The sequence below is a fragment of the Cetorhinus maximus genome, chromosome 7 (assembly GCF_964194155.1).
Source record: "Cetorhinus maximus chromosome 7, sCetMax3.hap1.1, whole genome shotgun sequence".
NCBI classification, from domain to species: domain Eukaryota; kingdom Metazoa; phylum Chordata; class Chondrichthyes; order Lamniformes; family Cetorhinidae; genus Cetorhinus; species Cetorhinus maximus.
Genome location: NC_135885.1, coordinates 104730286 through 104752062, shown reverse-complemented (window position 1 = coordinate 104752062; position 21777 = coordinate 104730286). Strand labels below are relative to the sequence as shown.

General features: G+C 41.6%; 1 protein-coding gene across 1 annotated transcript in view; it reads right to left on the bottom strand.

The window, feature by feature from the left end:
* myo16 (myosin XVI) overlaps positions 1 to 21777 on the bottom strand; it is a 654305-nt gene that overhangs the window by 430504 nt on the left and 202024 nt on the right. Inside the window, exons 8-9 of the mRNA XM_078544837.1 lie at positions 20692 to 20857; positions 11610 to 11760 (exon numbers count right to left, since the gene is read on the bottom strand). Coding sequence (XP_078400963.1) covers positions 11610 to 11760; positions 20692 to 20857 — 317 coding nt within the window. The remainder of the gene's footprint in view (positions 1 to 11609; positions 11761 to 20691; positions 20858 to 21777) is intronic.

Here is a 21777-nt window from a genome sequence, read left to right as displayed (position 1 = left end):
CCTACGGGCAATGCTCGTGAGCTCTACGCAAGGTTGTGTGCAATCTTCTCCAAGTTCCCTTTGAAGTTCAGCCAGGTGCATGCTTTTTAAAGTCAGTCTTGAAGCATGAAGTCACACAGACCTAGGTGATAAATTTGACTTGAGGGTGTGATTCCGGCGAGCAGGGCTTATAATAAGATGCTAAAGTATTGAAATTAGGTTCCCAACATGCTGCAGCGGGAAGCGCGGCCTGCCATTGATGGGTGGAGGGGATGATTACATAGTGGTTTCATGATAGTGTAAAGCTGTCCCCCTTGCCTTGGCCATGTTGCCATATTGTCCACTTGGCCCATTAAGCCCATGCTGGCTCTCTGTAGGATAATCCAGTCAGTTCGATTCCCCTGCTGTATTCCAAGAGCCCTGCAAGTTTATTTCCCTGAAATATCTATCCAATTTTCTTATGAAATCATTGACTGTCTCTGCTTTCACCACCCTCATAAGTAGCAAGTTGTAGGTCATTACCTCTCACTGAATAAAAATGTTCTGCTTCATATACCCACCATCCCCCACTCCCCCTCCCCACCACCACCACCCCCTCCCCAGATCTCCTGCCTAAATCCTTAAATATGTGTCCCCTAGTCCTTGTACCATCAGCCAAGGTGAGCAGTTTTTTTTTGTCTGCCTTGTCTAAATCCATCAAAATCTTGTGCACCTCTGCCAGAACTCCCCTCAATCTCCTTTGCTCCAAAGAAAACAACCCCAGTTTCCCTCAGTCAATCCTTGTAGCTAAATTCCCTCATCCCTGGAACCATATGGGTATATCTCCTCTGCAACTTCTCAAGGACCCGCACATTCTTCCTAAAGTGTGGTGACCAAAACTAGACGCAATACTCACAGGTCAGGAGTGTGATGGAATGCTCCTCACTTGCATAGATGAGTGCAGCTCCAACAACACTCAAGAAACTTGACACCATCCAGGACAAATCAGCCCACTTGATTGGCACCATATCCATAAACATTCTCTCCCTCCACCACCAATGCACAGTAGCAGCGGTGTGTACCATCTACAACATGCACCACAGGAACTCACCAAGGCTTCTTAGACAGCACCTTCCAAACCCGCAATTGCTACCACCTAATAGGACAAGGGCAGCAGACACATGGGAACACCACCACCTGGAAGTTCCCCTCTAAGCCACTCACCATCCTGACTTGGAAATATATCGTCGTTCCTTCACTGTCGATGGGTCAAAATCCTGGAACTCCCTCCCTAACAGCACTGTGGGTGTACCTGCACCACATGGACTGCAACGGTTGAAGAAGGCAGCTCACCACTTTCTCAAGGGCAATTAGGGATGGGCAATAAATGTTGGCCTAGCTAGCGACGCTCACATCCCATGAATGAAAAAAAAACTCCAGTTGTGGCTGAATTAGAGCTTTATAAAGGTTCAGCGTAGCTTCCCTGCTTTTATATTCAATACCTCTATGAAGCCCAAGATCTGGAATGTTTTGCCAACTACTCTATCAATGTGTCTTACCAACTTCAAAGATTCAGAAACATAAAATCCCAGGTCCCTCTGTCTTTGCATGCTCTTGGCACCTTGTACTCACTGAAATGTCTCACAGCCTATAAAACTAGGTCTCCTTCACTAACTGATTCTGTATTTTAGTGGTAAACTTAGTGTACATAGGCATATGGCACAAGGCATTATGTTATCTGAGAAATAGTGATGAACTGTATGCTGGCTACCCAGAAGGAAAAAACAGTAAAAACTGGGAAATAAGAACACTGGTCTTTTATACCTTAAAATGGAACACCAGTAAAAACTGGGAAATAAGGCTATTGATCCAATCTGTTTTTTCCTTCTGGGTAATGATATTGATATTTCCTGTTTGTGCCTGGAATGACACAGGAGCATTTAGGTTTAGTGCAGTTGTTACTTTTTCTTTCACTGATATTGCAATGTTCGTTCTACTTCTTCACTACAGATCTGGCTCAAGGAATTGACTTTTGAGAGATCCTCTTTCCTTGTGATTACTATTGACCTTGTCTCTTAGTGTAATCTAAACTTGTCTGGCTTCTCAGATATTCCAACAAACTCTCTTTTGAATGTGGAAGTAATTTAAATCATTGACGTAAGTAGGTTGTTTATAAATCTCGCATTGATTCTAAATTGGATTTCCTAGCCTTACTTAGACCTAATAATTAAGTCGAACATAAAAAGTTTGAGAGTCTTCAGGGAAGGAATTACAGAACTTTGCAAAATGGTTGGAAATTACCTAAAGCCATCTTCAATAACTTAAAATGATTTGATTAAAAATTTGAAAGTTTCAGCTCACTTGCATGTTTCTGTGATTCTCTTTACCTGAAGACAATGTTTTAGGTATTAGGTAAAACACCATTTATAATCAAGGAGTTTATAATACGTCAGCTGCAATGGCTGGCATTTTCACCAAGACTTATAAATAGTTGAAAGACAGTGCCAATATTTATTGTCATCTTCCCTTGAACTTTTGGAGATATCATTAGAATTATATGGAGATAAGCTTGACAGCAGGCAAAATGATACGATATCAAGCATTTCTATTTACCTTGTATGCAGGCATCTAGACTGCATAAGGTAATGCCTTGCGTAAGAATGTTGAGCTCCAAGGGTCAACATATGACTCTATCACCTTTTCTCTATCTTCCTTCTGTTCAGACTTTAAGCACGATCACGAGATACAAGGCTGACTGTTATGGAATTTGGTCTACAGGATAAAATGTTGGTACACGACCCATTGTAATACACACAGAGTCTAGGTAATATAGCCTAGCCAGAATCAAAAAATATTGCACTACAATAAAACAAATGCACTGGGGCTCTAAGCTTTGACTTTCATGCCTTGATCGTTCATATTTGCTTTACATGGGGCAGTAACCTCTGAGCTCCAGGGCATCGTACCTGGTGGGGAGGGGGTACCCCAAAGATGTGCTGGGAAACACCCCACCCCAACCCGCCGGAGGTTCCCAGGTAAGGATGCACAGAAATTGTCTAGGAAGTGGAAACTTCCCATGGGCAATTGCCTTACACAGGGAACCATCCAAAAATTGTGATTTAAATTGCAAACTTCAGGTGGTTCCCACTGTGATATATCAATAGCTGCCAAGAAAATGTTAGAAGAATTAAAACCACTTCTAGCTTCCGGGTAACTATTGTACTGACCCAACCCCCACACCCATTCCTACCCCACACCCATTCCTACCCGAACTATTGTACTGACCCAACCCCCACACCTCACTGCCCAACTACACCCAGCCCCCCCAAGGACTCCCTCAGACCGCCCCCAACCCCCCTACCAGCACGACCCCCCACCATGGGATTCCCCCACCACGGATTCAACCCCTCCCACCAAGGGACTCTTCCCTCACAGGACTGGCCCACTCCAGCTCAACAGGTCTACCCCCCACATGGGACTCCCCCACCTGCCCCACATCCCCACCCCCACAGGACTTTCCAACCCACCAGGCTCGACCCAACCCGACCAGGCTCACCCCCTCAAGGCCCAGCCCAATGCAACCGGACCACCCCCCCCCTCAAAAGGCCCCACCCAGCCTGACCCAAACCCTCTCACTTCCCAAGGCCTGACCCGACACACCCCATCCCACCCCCGAGGCCCCACATGGCCCAACCCGACCCCCACCCAACTCCACAAGGCCCAGCCTGGCCTGACCAGACCACCCCCTCCACCCCACAAAGCCCGACCCGACCCTCCCTTTACACCCCTCATCCCCCAAGGCCTGACCTAACTGCACACCCCCACCCCATCAAGGTCTGGTCCAGCCCGACCCCACAACCACCACCCCCAAAATCCTACCCACTTAGCTTAGACAGACCTTTAAACCTGGCTGGAACGTTAAACTTACAGGTTTAGGCCGCTAGTGCCATAAAAAGGGGCATGGCTTACTTATATTTGACTCTACAGCCCTCAACGGTAGGCCCGGGGACACGCTGCACTGCCCAGATCTAGCCTGACCCGAGTCAGAAGGTCAGGTGAGATAGGATCGGTTGGATTTTCAGGCAAGACTTTTCAAGCGAAGTGGCAATCCAACTCAATTGCCACTCCATCGGAAATTATAGACCATGCGAATCAGCCAAAATCACGGAGACCTTTTATTGTGGGCATTGCACTGAGAATCTCCAGCCAAAATCACCTGATTCCTGAAAAGCATCTTTGAATATCATATTTTTCCATGCTAGAAAAACTATCGTTAATGGAGACACATCAGCAATGAAAATTGCAAGACCAATATTCTAGACTATTTCATTTGGAAGAACCTCGTCCCAAGGCTAAACGTAATGCCATCACCCATAAAAACAATGAATCATACATACCAACTGCAGGATAAATCAAGCTGTTTTGTAATATGATGGCTTTTCTGTTTCTATTGTCACACTTGCAATAATTTCCATGACCTTGAGCCGACTACTGCCTCTATACCCAGTTAATTAAATATTTAACATTTCATGCAAGGCAAAAAGCATGATTCAAATTAATTTATTGAATTAGTTGAATGAATGCTAAATGTGCCTGTGTGGCTTTGCTATGTGCAACCAGCATAGTGCTCAACAAGAGTTAAAATACTAATGAAATTAGTTCAGTTCAGTGCCTTGTATGTGCACTGGTCAACAATTCAATGCATGTCCGTAGGCTCTTTTCAACACTGAATATTTTGGAGTTCCAGCTAAAATTTCAGTTGATATTATTGGAAAGTTATCTACTACTCCTATTGCAAAAATTGTGCCTGCACAGCCTATATCTGAGACCTCCTGCGGCAAACGTGACAGTGCATCAACGATGGCATTCTCTTTTGAACGGCAATGTTCAATATTGTAGTCGTACTGTGAGAGGAGTACAGTCCATCACTGCATCCTTGATGCTGCCATTGTTGGTATTACAGATATTGGTCACAGAATAGTTATTAGAGGTTTATGATCTGTTAATAGCATGAAGTTTCTACCCAACTAAAACTGGTGAAACTTTTTGATTTCAAAAATGATTCCAAGTGCTTCCTTTTATATCTGTGTGTAGTTGCATTCATTCTTGTTAAGAGTACCATGTGCTTCTCTTGGCCATAATCCATGACATGGCTGATTACTGCTCCAATTCCATAGTCTGAAGCATCATATGCTAGCTTCAGTCATGACTTGTGTTGTAACGAATAAGTAGTGTATGGTCAAGCTTCCTTTTTATTCATTATAAAGATTTTGTGCTTTAGACCATTCCTATTTTCACATCGTTCTTAAACAACTCATAGTGGAGCTAAAACTGTTGCAAGCTCATTCATAAATCATGAGTAATATTGGACCACACGTAGAAAAAATCTAAGTTAAAACACATCCTTTGGCTTTGGGCAATGATTATAGCCTCTAGCTTCTCTTTCACTGAGTGTAGTCCTTTTCATTGATTTTTAGGCAAAGTAAGTAACTCAGATTGCATGAAAGCACACTTGCTTCTTTGCAACTTCAGTGTGATCATTTAACTTCCTTAGCCCTTCATCCAATACTTGAAGATAATCTTGCTCTTTTGGAGTTTAATCAACACATCATCCTGATTGCACAAGCAGCGTAGCATTACTTGCATAATCTTAACCATTGTACCTTGAAAACTTTTTGGAGAAGACTTCATGCCATTGAACAACTTTGTGTAGGAGCATAACCTCTTGTGTATTTATTGTGATGCACATGTTGACGTACCAACACCTTGTACAAAAGTAAAGGCAAAATACTGCGGATGCTGGAAATCTGAAACAAAAACAAAAAATGCTGGAAAAACTCAGCAGGTCTGACAGCATCTGTAGAGAGAGAGACAGAGATAATGTTTCGAGTCCGTATGACTCTTCTTCAGATCTCTGAAGAACAGCCATACAGGCTCGAAACATTATTTCTGTCTCTCCACAGATGCTATTAGACCTGACTTGTACAAAAGTCCATGTCATTTGAGCGATTCCTGGTGACATAAATATTGTACAGCACCAGGTCCTTTTCATTTAAGCACTCTCAATTAACTTCAATGTTGTGAACTCCACCCTTGTGACATTGCTGTTTTCCATTTCCACTGGAATGAGTTCGGTTTCCTGCTGTGCCTTTCACTCATCAAGCAATATGACCTATCTTTTGACAATTAAAACGTTTGCATTTCTGTACTGACATACTGATGCCGTGTGATCGCCATTATAGTGATAACAAGTCACTAAACCGCAATCAGCTTTACTCTTCTGATCAGATCCTCCACACTTTAGGCTTGGCTGAAGCCTTTTAACAGTGGACAGCTGCTGTACTAGTCACTTGCATAGGACAGAATTCCCAAGCACTTATTGATGCCATCTCCATGGTAAAAGCAATCTTGCTCGCTAGCTCAAATAGAAGATTTTGTGTGTTCAGTAACTTTGATTGGATTCTTTCATCAACCAATCCACACGCAAATGCGTCTCATAATGCACAGTCTAAGAATATGCCAAAGTTGCATTGTTTTGATAAATTCTTCCCTGCCACAATGTACTCACCAACTGTTTCACTACTTGTCTGGTTTCTTATTCCAAGTTTGTAGCTTTCTGCCTTCTCCAGTGGCTTAAGATTGAAATGTTCCTCCAGCTTGGTGATGATTGTTTTAAATGGCACAATGGGAGCAGGAAGGTTTGTTAGTCTGCCATACACTTCTGCGTAAATCTCTATTACCAAAATTGCTTCCTTGTGTTCAAGAATTGCCTTATTCTGAGTCTGGGCTTCTTCACTTTCGCCCCTGAGTTCTGAAATATTATTAATTCTGTAAATTGTGTCCATTCTTTCAATTTATAAAGCTGAGCACTCTCACATGTTCCTAGCCTTCCAACGTATCCAGTGGATGCAGCCATATTGTTCCATTTCAAATGTAACAGTGACACAGTAAACCTTCGCTGTGGGTCTCCATAACAGAGATACAAGGCAGAATTTTACAGCCCCTCCCATAAGACGTAGGAGCAGAAATTAGGCCATTCGGCCCATCGAGTCTGCTCCGCCATTCAATCATGGCTGATAGGTTTCTCAACCCCATTCTCCCGCCTTCTCCTCGTAACCTTTGATCCCCTTACCAATCAAGAACCTATCTATCTCGGTCTTAAATACTCAATGACCTGGCCTCCACTGCCTTCTGTGGCATTGAATTCCATAGATTCACCACTCTCTGGCTAAAGAAGTTTCTCCTCATCTCTGTTCTAAAAGGTCTTCCCTTTACTCTGAGGCTGTGCCCTCAGGTCCTAGTCTCTCCTACTAATGGAAACATCTTCCCTCATCCTTCTAAACTCCATCGAGTATAGACCCAGAGTCCTCAAACGTTCCTCAAATGTTAAGCCTTTCATTCCTGGGATCGTTCTCGTGAACCTCCTCTGGACCCTCTCCAGGGCCAGCACATCCTTCCTGAGATACGGAGCCAAAAATTGCTCACAATATTCTAAATGTGGTCTGACCAGAGCCTTATAAAGCCTCAGCAGCACATCCCTGCTTTTATATTCTAGTCCTCTCGAAATAAATGCCAACATTGCATTTGCCTTCCTAACTACCGACTCAACCTGCAAGTTAACCTTAAGAGAATCCTGGATCAGGACTCCCAAGTCCCTTTGCACTCCAGAATTCTGAATTCTCTCCCCATTTAGAAAATAGTCTATGCCTCTATTCTTCCTACCAAAGTGCATGACCTCACACTTCCCCACATTGTATTCCATCTGCCACTTCTTTGCCGATTCTCCTAACCTGTCCAAATCCTTCTGCAGCCTCCCCGCCTCCTCAATACTAACTGTCCCTCCACCTATCTTTGTATCATCTGCAAACTTAGCCAGGATGCCCTCAGTTCCTTCATCTAGATCATTAATGTATAAAGTGAAAAGTTGTGGTCCCAACACTGACCCCTGCGGAACTCCACTAGTCACCGGCCGCCATCCTGAGAAGGATCCCCTTATCCCCACTCTCTGCCTCCTGCCAGACAGCCAATCTTCTATCCATGCTAGTACCTTGCCTCTAACACCATGGGCTCTTATCCTACTGAGCAGCCTCCTGTGCGGCACCTTGTCAAAGGCCTTCTGGAAGTCCAAGTAGATAACATCCATTGACTCTCCTTTGTCAAACCTACCCGTTACCTACTCAAAGAATTCTAACAGATTTGTCAGGCATGACCTCCCCTTGATGAAATCATGCTGACTTTGCCCTATTTTACCATGCACTTCCAAGTATTCTGAAATCTCATCCTTAGTAATAGACTCTAAAATCTTACCAACGACCGAGGTCAGGCTAATCGGCCTGTAATTTCCTGTCATTTGCCTCACTCCCTTCTTAAACAGGGGGGTTACATTAGTGATTTTCCAGTCCTCTGGGTCCCTCCCTGACTCAACTGATTCTTGAAAGATCACCACTAATGCCTCCACTATCTCTTCAGCTATCTCCTTCAGAACTCTGGGATGTAATCCATCTGGTCCAGGTGATTTATCCACCTTCAGACCTTTCAGTTTTCCTAGCACCTTCTCCTTGGTAATGGCCACCATACTCACTTGTGCCCCCCAACTCTCTTGAACTTTGGGGATGTCACTCGTGTCTTCCACCGTGAAGACTGATGCCAAGTACCTATTCAGTTCCTCCGCCATTTCTTTGTTCCCCATTACTACTTCTCCAGCGTCATTTTCCAGCAGCCCAATGTCCACTTTTGCCTTTCTCTTATCCTTTATATATCTAAAAAAAACTCTTGCAATCTTCTTTTATATTACTGGCTAGTTTACCCTCATTTTTAATCTTCTCCCTCCTTGTTTCTTTTTTAGTTGTCCTCAGTTGGTCTTTGTAGGCTTCCCAATCCCCTGGTTTCCCACTGCTCTTCATTGCATTGTATGCTTTCTCTTTAGCTTTTATGCTGTCCCTGGCTTCCCTTGTCAGCCATGGTTGCCTCGTCCTCCCGTTAGTATGCTTCTTCTTCCTAGGGATGAATTTTTGCTGTGTCTCCCAAATTACTCCCAGAAACTCCTGCCATTGCTGTTCCACTGTCTTTCCTGCTAGGCTCATCTCCCGGTCAATTCTGGCCAGCTCCTCCCTCATGCCTCTGTAGTTGCCTTGATTCAACAGTAATACTGTTACATCTGGTTCCAGCTTTTTCCTCTCAAATTGCAGGGTAAATTCTATCATATTATGGTCACTTCCGCTGGCAGGAATTTCCAGTCCCACCGAAGGTGATGGAATTTGAATGGCTCGGCGTGTTTTATGGCCCCGCCCTCACCACAACAGAGCTGTAAAATTCCATCCACAGAGTCAAAGTCGTTATAGGTAGAATAAACTCACAAAATCAAATCAGCTGGTAGTTGAATCAGATAGTCACTAGGACTCTGCAGCAGCTCATTTCACTGGGTGGATCCCTGCAATGTCAAGGATAGTGAGTCTCAACAGAATCCAGTGGGAATTTCCACCATCTGAGCAGATGGGTCATTGGGACCAACTGATCTTGTTCACTACAGTCTCTACTGCCATTTACTGCCAATATTTTTGTACTTTGATTGCATCTCATCATCAAAATCTATTACATATTGGGAGGCATTTACAAAGAAAGACAAATACCAAGATGATAATGATGTCATTAAATGTGTATGCTCAGAACATATGAATACATTACAGTAATGATTGTATAATTCTAATTGTGAAGCACTTGGAGACATTTCAACCAAATGCATGCATGCAAATATTTATTTCAATTAATTCTTTGATAGTGTCATCCTTGCCATGTCAAGTCATAAATTTCCACTCACTTTGCTGACATATTAAGATACATAGGGACATATGAATTAGGAGCAGGAGTAGGCCACTTGGCCCCTCGAGCCTTCTCTGCCAATCAATAAGATCATGGCTGATCCGAATGTAACCTCAATCCCACATTCCTGCCTACCCCCAATAACCTTTCACCTCCTTGTTAATCAAGAACCTATCTAGCTCTACCTTAAAAATATTCAAAGACTCTGCTTCCACTGCCTTTTGAGGAAGAGAGTTCCAAAGACTCTGACAGAAAACATTTCTCCTCATCTCTGTCTCAAATGAGTGACCCCTTATTTTTAAACAGTGACCCCGAGTTCTAGATTCTCCCACAAGAGGAAACATCCTCTCCACATCCACCCTGTCAAGACCCCTCAGGGCTTTAAAGGTTTCATTTAAATCACTTTTTACTCTTCTAAATTCCAGTGGTTACAAGCCTAACCTGTCCAGCCTTTCCTCATAAGACAACCTACCCTTTCCTGGTATTAGTCTAGTAAACCTTCTCTGGACTGCTTATAATACATTTACATATTTCTTTAAATAAGGAGACCAATACTGTACACAATACTCCAGATGTGGTCTCATCAATGCCCTGTATAACTGAAGCATAACCTCCCTACTTTTGTAATCAATTCCCCTCACAATAAATGATAACATTCTGTTAGCTTTCCTAATCACCTGCCGCACCTGCATACTAACCTTTTGTGATTCATGCACCAGGACACCCAGGTCTCTTTGAATCTCAGGGCTCTGCAATCTCTCACCATTTAGATAATAAACTTCCTTTTTATTCTTCCTGCCAAAATGAACAATTTCACATTTGTCCACATTATACTCCATTTGCCAGACATTTTCCCATTCACTTATCCTATCTATGTCACTTCGTAGCCTTCTTACATTCTCTTCACAATTTACTTTCCTACCTATCTTTGTGTCATCAGCAAATTTAGCCACCATTCCTTCGGTCCCTTCATCCAAGTCATTTATATAAATTGTAAAAAAAATTGAAGCTCCAGCACTGATCCCTGTGGCACACCACTTGTCACATCCTGCCAACCAGAAAAAGACCCATTTATGCCAACTCTCTGCTTCCTGTTAGCTAACCAATATTCTATGTTATCCCCTACACCATGAGCTTTTATTTTCTGCAATAACCTTTGATGTGGCACTTTATCAAATACCTTCTGGAAATCTAAGTATAGTACATCCACCAGTTCCCCTTTATCCACAACACATGTGACTCCTTCAAAGAACTCCAATAAACTAGTTAAACATGATTTCATTGGATAGCAGGCCATTGGATAGCATTGGATTAAATAGCAAAATGAAGGGTGTTTTTCTCAAGGTATGTTCAGTTCAGGTTATCAAATATTACTTTGTGAGAAGCGTTAATAGTTTTTATTCTAGGATACGATAAATAATAACCGCTGGTCAAAGATTTCTGAAGCACTGCGTTAGTTACAACTGACTTAAAGATTTAAGGAATTACATCTTGACAGCCTGTGGAAAGAAGTGTCTTAAAATGTCTCGAGTACCTATCAATAAAAAAAAATGCTAGTAATTTGCATAGCTGTGCAACACTATATGCAGAGCTATTTTACAAAGTTAAGCCAAAGGTCAAGTTAATAATTGCGAAACAAGTCAACAAGTCAAAAAAATGAAGTTTTTGGTAGCAAATAAGAACAAAGGCTCAGTTGCCATCCTACAATCTTCTATTATGTGCAATGAAATAATGTCTTATACAATGAATCTATTATAGTTTTATTATAATCTCTAGGTTTAATAAATACTAATTAAAGCAGTTATTCTATACAAAGATAAACATTTAGGTACCTGCTCAAGTTTGGATGTGCCATTCACTGCTAGGTTGTCACAGTGGCTGTCTTGTGAATTTTGTTTGCACAAGTTCCCAGAGGTGTCTTTAAACATTGTATCCTTTTCCAACATGCTATCCTGTTTGGCAATGGGAAGGACGAGAGGGTTCCTGAGGAATTAAGATATATAAATATATATGTACAAGTTAGACCACTTTCTCCTCCAAAGGTTAGCAGTCAGGGAAAATTCAAATTCAAACCAAGGCATCTCTTATGATTCAGGCACTATCAACAGCACTTTGTATCTCAACAGGACAATGGGTCACAAGATTTTAAGGTCACTTTGATGTTGTATTCTGTTTTATGCATGCCATATCCAGATCAAAATCAAAATAATATAGAGAGAATATTGAAGTGTTTCTGGTTCAGCAGACTGTATGGAACAAAGATGATGATATTGTTAAGAAACCTAATTTAGCCAACACATTTTGTGGATGTGGGGGGAGCAGGTTAGAAAAAAAAATGAATATTTAATAATGTGTTGCACATAATTGTGTGTGAACTATGGATGTTAATGGCTGATTCCTTTACTCTGGTCAGCAGGGATATTGATCTAATAACAGATGGTTATAGAATGAACCCCAACTGTACTAAGAATCTTAATTCAGGTATAATGAATTTATCAACCACCACATCCTGTTGGAAAGAGTGGGATATCAATATAGCAGTTTCTCCTTGGTCAAGGTCCATATTGCATCTGAATAATGGGGCCAAATTTAATTCATTTCTAAGCGACAGCTACATTATTTCTTGGGCATTTCCAGAAGTTGGAGTACATTTGGACAACAAAGAATCAAGTCCATACTTAACCAATAGCTGAAGGCTAAACCTCAAAACTCAGACTGACAGCTGGAAAGGTAGCTTATAGAAGTCATAAAAACATTTGGGCAGTAACATAATTTATCAATTTAACATTAAAATGAATGCATTATTGAAATATGTTATCCTCTTAATCTTTAATGTGATACAAAAGCTAACAATTTGATTTTTTTTTCCCATTTATTTTTACTTCATTTTACACTTTTCAAAAATGGCTCACCCAGCTAAATACCATTGAAGTTGTGAGTGGATCTCAAGTTTTATTGTTCATAGACAGAAAACAACCTCTCCTCCTGAGTACCATAGGATCAGTACCAAGGAAGTTTTGTGGATGGGATGATAGAATAACGTATTGTTCTGGTAGTTCAAGTGGAGTTTAAAGATTCTCTGATATTATTTGAAGAAATATTCTAATAAACATGGTTTTCTGAATGAAAAACACCACCAAAATTAATTACCATATTAATTATCTCATTACTTTATGTGGGCTATTGACGATTGCCTGACATTCTTGCCAACATCACAGCTACTACTGGATTTCAAAAGAACTGATGGTGTATGAAATGCTTTTCAACATATCCAAGTGATAGCATGCTATGTAAATGCATAACTTTATTCAACTGTTTCTCTGCCTCTTCTCCATTCTAATTGTTTTTTATATCTCCTTATCTTTCTCCTCTATTCTTAAAGGCAATTTTTCTGTGCCTGATTTTAGGTACAAAATGGGAAAATGCACAAAGAGCCACCCTTCTGCTGAACACCACTTCTGGGTTTTTCCTATTTTTTTTCTCCTTGCCATCATATAAGTTACGCACCAAGAAACCCAATAGGGATTCTGAAGAAATGTCTTTATTCAAAGAGTATTCAGCAGTTGCAAAATTCCAGGAGGGTCAGATCAGCAGTCTACAGGAGCAGTTGTACTTTCAAACATTGGTCCAGATCTTCCAGTCTCTGGATCATCGGAGACCAGTTGTATCCCTCAGATGCATTTCGGGACCCCACAGAAGTCCCAATGCACTGACTCCACGTGAACTGCTTGGGAAGTTTGCACTTCAAATGGGCAATTCCCCGCTCCCCAAGACCCTCCAAAATAGTCTCCTTCTCTGAGTTAGAGTTGGAGACTTCGGACAGTTGCAACTTATTTATCTGAATAGTTACCCAGGAAATGTCAGACAGAAAAATCCTGGTCTAATTCCTGGGTAAGTGTATACATGACCCTCCCAGCTCCCCCGTCGACTCCCCAACCCAACCTGACTAGCTCCAACCACCTGCACCCCCACCCCATGACCCCCAACTCCCCTGTCCCAGCGTGATTAGCCCCTACCACCCGACTACCCCTCGAAACCCCCAACTCCCCCTGACCACCCGACTCCCCCACCAACCCAACTTGATTAGCCTCCAACTGACAACCCCTCCCGACCCAACCTGATTACCCTCCAAACCACCACACCCACCCTATCCACCTGACATCCCACCACCTCACCCACCTGACATCCCACCACCTCACCCACCTGACATCCCACCACCTCACCCACCTGCCACCCCACCCACCTGAAATTGTACCACCTCACCCATCTGCCTCCCTACCCACTTGGCACCCTACTGTCTTACCCACTTACCTCACCCACCTATCTCAGCCACCTCTACCCACCGTACCCATTCACTCATTCATCCACTTATCCATTCACTAACATTCGCACTGGACATTTAAACTTGCCTTGCAACAGAAAGTGCCATAAAACGGGGGTTGTGGCTTCTGCACAGGTTCTCTTCGCTGCTGCCTGCGAGGATTCCTGTGCCAAGGGAGTTCTTCTGCATCGTGGATTGCAAGTCGGAGCTTTTTCAATGTATCCAGTTAAGTGAATGGTTTTCCGTCTGATCAGCATTAGGTACAGTGGTCCGACTCCAATTGGAAATTTTGGATCATCCACTCACCAGCCAGACTGTTGCTGCTTGATTACAGGGAGCGCATGCCTGTCTGGGTGCCTTTTAAATATGACAGCCAAATCTTCCACCCCATGAGGTAACTGCGTCTTGTCAAGCTCCTGCCCAATCCCGTAGCACGATTGGCCGGGCCCCTTGACTATGCATATCTAATAGGCTGTCCACCGCATGATTGCGCGTGGCCAGCCATCCAGCACTCCGAGCGGAAGCACCACACAATATTCCTGCCGTCAAGGCGCTCGGCGCAACTACAAGAATACTGGTGTGTCTTCCTTCTCAGTCTGCTCTCTCTCTAGGTCTTCAGCCCCTAGCATCACTGGCCGGTCAGGCAGAAGCTCTTGGATATCTAAAAGCACAAATGCATAACTAGAGGTTTGGGGTAAGGGAAAGAAAAAAATACATGGTTACGCCATCAGCTGCTTGTATATCATAACAGATTGCAAGATGAGGGTGAAGTGGGATTTGACAAGGTGCAATAAGCAGGAACACAGGAACATACCGTCATCCACAGTGGTTCCAGCAAAGCCACTAACCACTGCCTCAATGATAGGTACTCCAGTTATTCCCAGCACAGTCTCCTTCAATATGGGCCAGCACTTGCAGCCATGCCGGTTAGTTGCTGTTGCCATCTATTATGGGCCAATTTCTCCTCCAAAAAGGAAGGAACAATGACTATGTTGCAATGTTTTTGGGTGATATGCCTGCCATAGTGGAATAGCTGACAGCAAGCACAATGTGTGAGATATGAGTTTGTGGTTTGCAGCTGTGCTAAGTGTGTGAGGATGAGGTGTAGCAAATGAAGGTGTGGTTTGGATCACGGTTGACATAGATTGTTGATAGGTAAGTGAAGGGGCTGTGGTGAATGGCACAGCGTGTGAAACGAGTAGTTTAGTTGGTTTGAATTGGTATATAAGGGGGCATTCACTGACCTTGACCATTTGTGTGAGATCAGTAACCACTCAGATTTGCAGCACCAGACTGTTGGCATTGACTGCTGCGGTCACTCGCTCCTCCTGCCTTCTGAGCATTCGTCTCTGGAAGGCTTTCTTGCCCCTGAGGGAAGAGAACCTCTTCCATCTGGTCCACTTTCTGTGCCTGCGACACCAGCTTGGCATCTGGAAATATGGGGGCACACTCTTCTCCTTGTTTTGTCAATTTGGGGCATTCCTGAAAATCTTCAAGTGTGGTCCAAGCAGTTTCCGTCCCTGCAGCAAGAATGCACCTATAAACGGGCTCCTTTATGGGCGTGCAGCTGCTCAGCAGTACATTGTGCATGACACAATGAGGGAAATGAGCAGTCAACAGGCAGTTTCCATGCTACCTGCATCACGTCGATCAGAGGGTATGCACTTTTGAGCACAGCATGATCCCCGCACCCAATTTCAGGAGCTATCTAATTCAGCCCGCTATGATTTATACTTCAATTAACTCAATTTTCTATTATATTGACAGAGGCTATTATTTCTATAGTGAACAATTATATAATGACCAATTTGTCCTGAAGCATTAATATTTCCAAACTTACAACATTCTGCAAAATAATTTAAATTGGAGGCAAATGTAGAGAGAAAAAGGATTGAGCAATATGATGGAAATTGGATGTCAGAAAGACCTTGTTAGGTCTAATTAACATTTCCTTCTTTCCTGACAGCTAAAAAATACACTCTTTCATGGGAACTGTGTCATTATTGGCCTTTGAGAGCAGTGTTCTCTTTGAACGCTACCAATTAGTTTATACTTAGAGCACCAATGGAAAGTGATAATTGCTAAACATCTAGGAAGATGTGAAAGTGCATACACAAATTCTTACGTTGATCATATTTTTCACAACTTAAAATAGAGGAATTACATGATATTCTAAGACTAATTATGACTATGAATAACACCAGTTAGAAAATAAACAGGGCTATTCAATGGAATTCACCACGAGGCTCTACAAAACAGTTCAAAGTGCACAAATGCTGGGGGATGATGTGGGTGGCAGCTATTTATTGAGATACTCAACTTTTGCTAATAGCCTATCTTGAGCTAGTCTTCTCACAACATTATCATACCATAGCTATGTAATTTTCAACTCAACCTTACAATCATTTACTCATAAACACTGAGTTGTGAGTTAGAACCCATCTATCATTTCAGTGAAATCATGGATTATAATTTACAGCAGCATTATTCTTTTTTGCTATGAAGAAACTGGTAAGTATGAACTGAATCTCTAATGACACATTAAATATAGAGTAGTTTACACGGTATAGCAAAAGCTGTAAATATGAAAAGTAAAGGAGAAATCTTCTCTGCAACAGAGAAGAAAACCACATTGGAAATCTTCGATCCTATCCTTTCACAGCAAAGAAATTCCACATCCCCTTGCCCAAATCCTCTCCAAGTGCCATTCGATTTCTATTGATATGTAATTCTCATTCCCTTATTTCAATTAAATCCCTCCTACGGCCTCATCTCACATGGAATGATCTCCTCCTAACTCACATTTCTGCATGCACCATATGCCCCTCTAATCCAAGGTTTCTTCTCACCCCTTCCACTTCACTAGCGGCGGCTCTCATTCAGCCTTCTGGAAAACTATCCATTTTCTCTGCTTTGCCACCTTCTTCCTTACTTTCAAAACCTCCTTGTAGATTGTGGCTTTAAGTCTCCATCCCCTGTGTCCACTCTGTCCTCTTTGCCCTTTTTGTACCACACTCCGAGATATTTTCTCATGTGTGAGGGGCACTTATATAAACGCAGAGCGAGGTTCTCTGAGATTAATAATTGAGAGCTCTGTCATGATCAAAACAAAAACCCCATTTAAATAGTAACATTTAAATTTGATAGGGTGGATGTGGAGAACCTGTTTTTATTTGTGGGTGAGTGCGGAACAAGGGCGCATAAACTGATCATAAGGGATTTAGAAATAATTTCTTTACAGAGAGATTGGTGGGAATGTGGATCTGTTGGATTCCTGTGACAAATGCAAAGATATTGAATGCAATCAAATGTCTAGCATCTGAACCAAATGAGAAAAATCTTGTAATTTTCTTTTGAAATTTTAAAATATGCAAGTTCCTTTTACCTCTGGTCTGTCACAAGAATAATGTGGGACAACCTTTATTAATTGTGTAGACATCTTTTTACCTCCTTTTGTGCCAACTTGTGCATCAAAGGAATTAGAGACAAGTGGTTTCCCATTAAAATCAGTTTTTTCCTATTGAGTTGTGCCTCTGTACAAATTAAAGGCTAGAAGGGGTTATGCGAAGACTTCTGCAGTGATGATTAGTAAAGAATGTAAAGAATAGTCTGAATTGTAATATTTATGTTCAAAGTATTGTGAATATAGTAAATATTAACATTAAAATATTGAGCCTTTCATACTTTTCTAATGATAGTGTAGAAATTCTGGTGGTGGCACTGTGGCACAGGACATTCTGCTGATCACTTAGCACCAGTAGGAATCCATCCCAAATTCCAGGAAAGGGATCACTTAAATAAAAAGGTTGAGTGCACGAGGCTATACAGCAAGACTGACCCACAGGCTCTCTTGCCACAAATCTGCCAAAATTTGACCTCCCGTTGCCCTGAGGTTGAATTTCATCCAAGTACCCTCCTCTGATTTTGTTGTTTTTAAACATTAAGCAAGAATAAATATATACAACAAAAATGCCCCTGCCCATAGATTTATCCACCTGTTGCGTGCAAGTCAGTTACAGTGGCAGTCTTGATAATGAGCAACAGAGTATCATGTGCACCTCAAAAACAGGCTCAACTTATAGATGAGTGTGCAGTATATTTAATTCACCTATGTGGAGAATGGTTGTCCTGGTGAAGCAGCTGATTGCTAAAATCAGGAAAAAATTACTTAAATTAAAGGCAAGGGCATTTAAAAAAAAGGCTCTAGGAGAATTGCATCACTGCAACCGCCAACAAATTTGCCTTTCACCTCCTTTAATCAGAGGAAGGAGGCTTCCTCCATCCCCATGGAGAAAGGTAGAAATAATTGAAATACCAGCAGCACATAAAATCAATTACATTTATACATGCCTTGCAAATCTCCTCTGATTTTTTATTAAAACAAAATTCAAATTCTCTTTAATGTGTTCCTGGGGGAAATTAATTAGAATTTTAAAAATGACAAAATGATCAAGGTCACTCGAACTTGCAGATGCTGGAAATCTGAAATAAAAAAAGAGAATGTTGGGAATACTCTGCAGTATTTTGTAAAATTGCATATAGCTCGGTTGATAGTGGGAAGGCCACCCGGGAATTTTTTACAGGTCCCTCTGCCTGCAAATCCATTGGTGGGGGACCATAACATTTTGCCCCTGAAAATACTCATACAATTGGATTTGGTCTGCGTCAATTAATCTTTGTTATTAAAAGGTAAAAGATATCTTGTAAAAGTGAACTATGCCATCTATGAACTTAAGAGTCGGTAACAACTAATACCCATATGAAGATGTATGTGGTTCTGTTATTGCTCTCAATCAAAATCCCAATGTAATAACTGGGTGCAAAAATTATTTTCTTCTTGTGCCTATAAAAATCCAGAGATGTGCATAAAGGTATCCTAAAAAAACTTAGATCCATGCTTTTAACCCATTAAAGCTATGTAAGACCTTGCTGCAATCTTTCATTTGTCTAAGTTTCCCCTTCCCAAGAGGATTGACCCATATCAAAAAAAATGTAGATACATTGATGGTATCTGTTACATTCAACTGACTGCAATGACATTTAACTTTTCAATGCTCTCTGAAAGTCATAATCTCTCCAGAAAGAAGATGCCAAATGGCTGCTTTTAACTAGAATGGGAGTTATCTGGTTAGTTGCTGAGGAAGATGGCAAATCATATGGATCTCCACAGCATGAGCCTTGACAGATTTTAATTCTAAGGCATCATCAGCAATAAGCCTACTGTCATGAAGCTAGTAATGTATATAACATTATTGGAAAATATTTTTCTTTTCAAATAGAGGTTTAGCCTGTGGGTGTGTCTTAATTGGATTAAAGACAGCTGGTCTGAGTGCTTTGATGTGTACTAGTTTTGATATGTAAGAGAGATAGAGTGCATTTGCATTTTTTTGAATAGAGCATTCAAGAAGGGGGGTGAATTCTGGCATCTCACTAGCATAGACCATGCAATATGTTTATATTACTAATAAAGTTGGTACTATGAAAGGGATTTCATTGTTAGAGAGGTGGAGTTCAAAGTGACTGGTGATACAATAAGAATTTACATTCAATGGGCTGTGCTAGTTACAACAAGACAACCATTTTGTGTGTGTAGAGCAGAGGCAATGTGAGATCAAAGGCAGCTGTAAGTCTCCAACAGTCTCTACAGGAACTAAAGCGAAAAGAACCTAATTTTGAATTCGTAAGATGAAAATGCTTTGCCTGGTGTCTGGTTAAGTCTATGGGTTGCTGTTGCCTTAATGGCGATTAGTTTGGGAATCTGTTAAAAGTTATGATTGTAGTAATTTGTAGCCATGTGTATATATTTAACTTGTGTAAATTAATAAAATGTTTCATTTAGCTTAATATAAAACCTCTCAAGAACTGGTGGTCTGATTCCTAAATTCAGAGTTGCACCTCAAACTTAACACTAAAACTTATAGGTTATGACAGTTATTTAAAGTTTTCCTCTGGGATTTTTAAAAATAACTCAGCTTTACCGAAAGGCTGTCTCATAACACCCACATCAGCCTCTTGACCGAACCAGTCAGATATGCAGGAGAGTTTAAGACAGCAGGATCCAAAGGACTGGTATTTGGCACTTAGAAAAATGGTGGGAAGGGGTTTATTGAGGGCCTCATTGAGGCCAGGGAAGAGGGAGGGAAACCTGGGGCAGGGGAGCTCTGCTGACACTTCAGACCACACAAGTTAACCAAAAAAAAAGTAAAACACATATTTTTTGGACTTTTCCTGCTGTATACTCTATAGCCTTAACTTTGTTTATACTTTTCAATGACAGCCTATGAAAGCTGACAATAGGGGGAAAAAATTTGCTTGATAGTAAAGAACTTGAGTATTGCTGAATTAAGAGACATGCAAGGGAACAACAATTTAAGCTGCAATGAAAAAAGGGTTGGAAAGTGGACTCTGATTGGTAGATTTGAGATTTGGTATTCTTGTGAATCTGCCCTGATGAGTGCAAGATTAAAAGCTTTGACAGCATGTCTCTATTTTCAGCAATATCCAAGAAAAAATCCTTGCCCTCAAGCTTTAAAATCTTAACTCACAAATAAAAAGATGTTTGTAGAATGCTCATTTGTAATGGGAAATCTTACAGTTTTTTCACTGGCACAGGAGCATCATCAGCAAGAATGATTTCTTCGTATGTTTCCTCTTGCATTTCTGGATCAGGACAAAAAGTTGTAGATTGTCTCCATGTCTCCTTCCAGTCTTCCTCTGCTTTCAACAAGATATCTTCAAGACATTCAGATGCTGCAACATCTAACAATGAGAAAGACATCAATCATCCCAGATAATTACATTCATCATCCATCACATCGGCTCCATGGAGATTATATTCCAATTAGCACTATTCATACAATACATCAAATTCACGGAACTATAGAATAGAATCATAGAAGTTGGTCTAACTGTGCAAAAATCTGGCCTTTTGTCTCTGATGGTGTGATGCAGCAAAGGGACTGGAGGACACACAGCAGGTTAGAGCTAGAAGAGCACAGGTTGTGATCTGTGAGTTAAGGTAGAAGAGGTTGCAAAAGTAGGGTTGGGCAGAGCCATGGAAGGATAAGCAAATGAGGATATATGTTTTGAAATAAATGTGCTGGAGGACAGAGAGCCAGGAGAGAGTGTCAATGACAAACTAAAATGATAGGTGAGCATTATAGCACAGAAAAAGGAGGTAACAGCAGAAATCAGGATTAAATATTTAAAACTGAAACTTGGGATAACCAGGATAATATTTGATTCATCACATTCTCTTTCTCTCTCTTTCAAACTAAGGTGGTGTCCTGTGAATTGGGCCTCAGTCCTTCACTTGATTTTTCAAGCTTTAGACGAAACACCGTCTCAAATGTTTTACTATGCTGCCGCTGACATGGTGCTTAGCAGTGGCAGCAGAGAGCAAATCAAGCGTCTATTAGCCAACAGAACAGAGGAGCCGGGGCAGGCCATTTCACTCCTCCAATCCTTCCACCATTCCATGGAATTATGGCTGATCTACATCCTAACTCTGCTCGGGATTTTCTGGTCCGGCCACGGTGGTTGTGGTGGGCCCGCCAAACGTTAGTTGACTTCGGTGGCACCGGTAAATCCCACCGGCGGGTGGGACCGGAAGATCCTCCCGTCCGTCTTTGCCCTATATCCTTTGCTAACTTTGGATAACAAATATTTATCAATCTCAG